At 37.7% G+C, this 5,086-nt stretch overlaps 1 protein-coding gene across 1 annotated transcript in view; it reads left to right on the top strand.

Moving 5' to 3' along the window:
- Nucleotides 1-32: 32 nt before the first annotated feature.
- LOC138176456 (zinc finger protein 585A-like) overlaps nt 33-5,086 on the top strand; it is a 6,139-nt gene continuing 1,085 nt past the window's right edge. The window contains exons 1-3 of the mRNA XM_069107242.1: nt 33-449; nt 1,223-1,318; nt 2,765-5,086. The exon at nt 2,765-5,086 is cut by the window's right edge and continues 1,085 nt beyond it. Coding sequence (XP_068963343.1) covers nt 305-449; nt 1,223-1,318; nt 2,765-5,086 — 2,563 coding nt within the window. The 5' untranslated portion in view covers nt 33-304. The remainder of the gene's footprint in view (nt 450-1,222; nt 1,319-2,764) is intronic.

The raw sequence follows: 5,086 nt of genomic DNA, 5'->3' as shown, positions 1-5,086 counted from the left end.
GTCCTTAGTTAAGGGTCTCTAAACAGCAGGTAGAGATGATTTGGTTTCCTGGCCACATGGGGCTAGGTTCAAACAAGGCAATAAGGTTTTTTTGTCAATTTCCACAATGGAACAATTTTTTTCTCACTGGATAGAAGTTGGACTAGAACTATAACTGAACAGAAAAAGAACTGAGCTGCCTGTAGAATTGAGTCACCAAATGGAGTTAATGTGGTTGACTCAGTTGGCTCAGTTTCCTCAGCCTGTGAGCAAGCAGTTTACATTTGAACTTCACAACAGTTAGAGCTACAGCTGGGTAAGCAAAATGTTGTTGGTATTTCAGGCATCGGTTACATTCAAGGATGTGAGTGTGGAATTCACCCTGGAGGAGTGGGGACAATTGAATTCATCTCAAAAGAAGCTGTACAGGGATGTGATGCTGGAGAACTATAGGAACTTGGTGTCTTTGGGTAAGAACAGCTACCCCTTTGGATTCTTGATACATAATGTGAGAACTTTCCAGATATTAACTGTTATCCTTTGCTATGCGAGAGGAAATATTCCTAATGCTTTTGTAGCCAAGAGACAGATTACTTGTGTTACTTGTTTCCAGGAAGAAAGGTCTTTGCTTGGTATGCTGGGAAATTGATTTCTTCTTTTGTTGTTATCCTTGAGAATATATCTTCCCCTCTCTTTTGCTTCAAGACTAAGATTTTCATTTTAAGCCCAGTGAGATTTTGTCATACACAGTGTTCCCACTGTCCAAGCAGGGAGTGAGTCAATAGAACCATTTTTTTTTTTACCAAGTCCTACTCTAATCCATTCCCCCATGATATAGAATATCCTCTAGTGGTCCTTTGGACTATGCTTGAGGTCTTCTAGCAGGCCTACTTTTTCCCCCAAGAGGGCTTACATGAATTTTGAAATCTTTTATTAAATTTTATGGATGTTTAAAAAAAAAAAACGTCATTTCTCTTCTCCCTAATACAAAAAAACCCCACAACCGTCCTTTTCCCTTGACCTTTCCAACTGAGCCCCACCTTAAAAAAATTTTTTTTCAAAATAAGATAAGCTAACCAGTTGGTTGTATAAGATACATTAATCAATCTTATCTCCCCATCTTTCTACTAAGAGTTGGAAGGAATATTTCTGTTATATAATACAGAATTCTTTAATGTACACTATTCTACCTATTTTGTGATAGAACTCTATGATGACACCCTAGGATATTTTCATTGAACAGGATTTGCCGTTTCCAAACCAGATGTGATCTACCAGTTGGAAAAAAAGGAAGCATCTCGGGTGCCAGACGCAGATGTTCCCAGAAGCAGCTGTCCAGGTGACTACATAAAATCCAATCACATGGGTCCCTGCAAACTAGAGATCTGTTGTTCATTTAGGTCAAAGCTCTTGTTAAATGTTAGACCAAAAGCCTCTGACAGCTTCTCAGGCCTGTTGAGAGGAGCTGAGACTTTCAAACTTCATTTTTAATTTCAATAAGTTACATTTTTTATTTATCTCTTTCCTGAAGTATGCCTCAACTCTCAAAGAAAGCTTTTTCCTTAAATAAGGCAGTTATTTCTCTTCAGTTCTCTGAAGATTCTCTTCTCCTAAGCAGACATTATCCTACCTCACTTCCATGAATTTCTTCTCATTTTGAAAATAAGTACATTACTTAAGATATTAAATAATGTACATTTTTGCCCTTCTGATATTTTCCTTCATTTTGTTTTCATGATTAAATGGCTTTGATGCTATTACTTTTAAAAATATCTCACCCTAACTTAATTTCCCTTTCTTCATTCTATCATGTTATGTGCCATCCTGTTTTTCTTTATGCTTTCAAATTATTTTTATAAAGGCAAAGCAGTATGTTCATACGATAGGACTTATGTAAGCCATAACTCAGTCATTGGACCTATTGGTTTTCATTATTTTGCTATTTCATAGAAAGCTGTTGTCAAACATTTTAGTGAGCACGCTTTCTTTGCTTTCAGTAACATTGAAGAAGCAGACCTAGTACTGGGACCATTGGGTCAAATGATGTGACCAGTTTTGTATCTTTAGCTGTGATTATTGTTCCTTTTCAGAAAAACGGCAGCAACTTAATAAGGAGGTATTTAAATATAATTGCCAAAATTGGTCATTTTAAGGGGATTTTGCTAGTCTGATGACTTCATTGCTCCAAATTGTTTTCATTCTTACTTCTTTGATTCCCAGAGTTTGAGTAGTGGTTCAGGGTGTTATTAATAATTTCTCTTGTCAACCGCACCTGTATGTCATTTACAGATTTCAGTCCCTTCTTTAGATAAGCTGGAATTTTAGAGGAAATGCATGGCAACCGTTGTCACCTTTTCCCCTTCATATTTCTTTTTTTTCTGTTTACTTGATGTATCTATTTCTCTTCCTGACTCTAAACTCAGCTCTCTATTTTCTTCATGTTCGGTCTTTTCTCCTCCCGTGTTCACCTCAGATGATAAGAGTACATTTTTAAGTCTCAGCATCATCTTTTTTTTTCCCTGAATCGGCTTATCCCATTCAAATATCATCCAATTAAAGAAGATTTAGGATTTATTCATCCCTCCAGGTGGATTCACCCTCAGTCAGGTCATTTACCTATGTAACCTTAGATTTATCATACTTTCAAATAAGATACATTGGTTTTTGGTGAAAGAACTTCTCAAGAGAGTAAGCAAGAGAATAGCTTGGGAATCTTTGAGCACATAATAACCTTTGGGAAGTGTGAAAAATGCAGGATTAACCACCTCCTTATTCTTCCTTTCAGAGAGCAGAGAATTTGCTGGCGATAAACATCCTGAATGTAATGAATGTGGGAAGGTCTTCTCGAGCAAGGAGCAGCTTACTGTGCATAAGGAAATTCATACTGGAGAGAAACCTTATGAATGTAGGGAATGTGGGAAGGCCTTCATTTGTAAACAAAATCTTAAAATTCACCACAGAGTTCATACTGGAGAGAAACCTTATGAATGTAGTGAATGTAGAAAAACCTTAACTACTAAGGCAGGACTTAAAATACATCAGAGAATTCATACTGGGGAGAAACCTTATGAATGTAGCGAATGCAGGAAGGCCTTCAATACTAAAAAACAACTTAAAATTCACCATAGAGTTCATAGTGGAGAGAAACCTTATGAATGTAGTGAATGTGGAAAAACCTTAAGTAGTAAGGCACGACTTAAAATACATCAGAGAATTCATACTGGGGAGAAACCTTATAAATGTAGTGAATGTGGGAAGGCCTTCAAGGATAAAGGCTGCCTTAGGGTGCATCACAGAATTCATACTAAAGGGGAACCATATAAATGTAGTGAATGGGGGAAGTCCTTAACTACTAACGTACAACTTAAAATACATCTGAGAGCTCATAGTGGAAAGAAACCTTATGAATGTAGTGAGTGTAGAAAGACCTTAACTACTAAGGCAAAACTTAAAATACATCAGAGAATTCATACTGGAGAGAAACCTTATGAATGTAGTGAATGTGGAAAAACCTTAAGTAGTAAGGCACGACTTAAAATACATCAGAGAATTCATACTGGAGAGAAACCTTATGAATGTAGTGAATGTGGGAAGACCTTCAGGGATAAGAGATGCCTTAGAGTGCATCACAGAATTCATACTAAAGAAGAACCCTATGTATGTAGTCACTGTGGAAAGGCCTGGAGGGATAAGACAAAACTTACCGAGCATGAGAGAATTCATACTGGAGAGAAACCTTACGAATGTAGTAAATGTGGAAAAACCTACCGCAGAAAGGACCGTCTTACTAGGCATCAGAGAGTTCATACTGGAGAGAAACCTTATGAATGTATTGAATGTGGGGAAACATTCAGTTATAAGGGAAACCTTAGACTGCATCACAGAATTCATATCGGAGAGAAACCTTATTATGAATGTAATGAACGTGGAAAGGCCTTCAGGAGCAAACAGTGCCTTGGTCTGCATCAGAGAATTCATGTTCGAAAGAAACCTTATGAGTGCAGTGCATGTGGCAAGACCTGGAGGGATAAGACGCAACTTACAGAGCATTACAGAATTCATACTGGGGAGAAACCTTATGAATGTAGCGATTGTGGGAAGGCTTTCATTAGTAAACAGCAACTTAAAATTCACCACAGAGTACATACTGGAGAGAAACCTTATGAATGTAGTGAATGTGGAAAGCCCTTAACTAGTAAGGCAGGACTTAAAATACATCAGAGAATTCACACTGGGGAGAAACCTTACAAATGTAGTGAATGTGAGAAGGCCTTCATTAGTAAACAACAACTTAAAATTCACCACAGAGTTCATACTGGAGAGGAACTTTATCAATGTAGTGAATGTGGAAAGGCCTTCAGGAGCAAACAGCGCCTTGGTCTGCATCAGAGAATTCATGTTAGGAAGAAACCTTATGAGTGCAGCATATGTGGGAAGACCTGGAGGTATAAGACGCAACTTACAGAGCATTACAGAATTCATACTGGTGAGAAACCTTATGAATGTAGTGATTGTGAGAAGGCTTTCATTAGTAAACAGCAACTTAAAATTCACCACAGAGTTCATACTGGAGAGAACCCTTATGAATGTAGTGAATGTGGAAAGACCTTAACTAGTAAGGCAGGACTTAAAATACATCAGAGAATTCATACTGGGGAGAAACCTTTTGCATGTAGTGAATGTGGGAAGGCCTTAACTACTAAGGCAGGACTTCAACTACATCAGAGAATTCATACTGGGGAGAAACCTTATGAATGTGGGGAATGTGGGAAGGCTTTCATTAGTAAACAACAACTTAAAATTCACCACAGAGTACACACTGGAGAGAAACCTTATGAATGTAGTGAATGTGGAAATACCTTAACTACTAAGGCAGGACTTAAAATACATCAGAGAATTCATACTGGTGAGAAACCTTATGCATGTAGTGAATGTGGGAAGGCCTTAACTACTAAGGCAGGACTTAAAATACATCAGAGAACTCATACTGGGGAGAAACCTTATGCATGTAGTGAATGTGGGAAAGCCTTTATTAGTATACAACAACGTAAAATTCACCGCAGAGTTCATACTGGAGAGAAACCTTATGAATGTAGTGAATGTGGAA

Source organism: Petaurus breviceps, unplaced genomic scaffold (genome assembly GCF_028583685.1).
Source record: "Petaurus breviceps papuanus isolate PSGF00001 unplaced genomic scaffold, PetGlider_PUasm1.0 89463, whole genome shotgun sequence".
NCBI classification, from domain to species: Eukaryota; Metazoa; Chordata; class Mammalia; order Diprotodontia; family Petauridae; genus Petaurus; species Petaurus breviceps.
The sequence above is the reverse complement of the archived record's forward strand: the minus strand, read 5'-3'. Positions and strand labels throughout refer to the sequence as shown.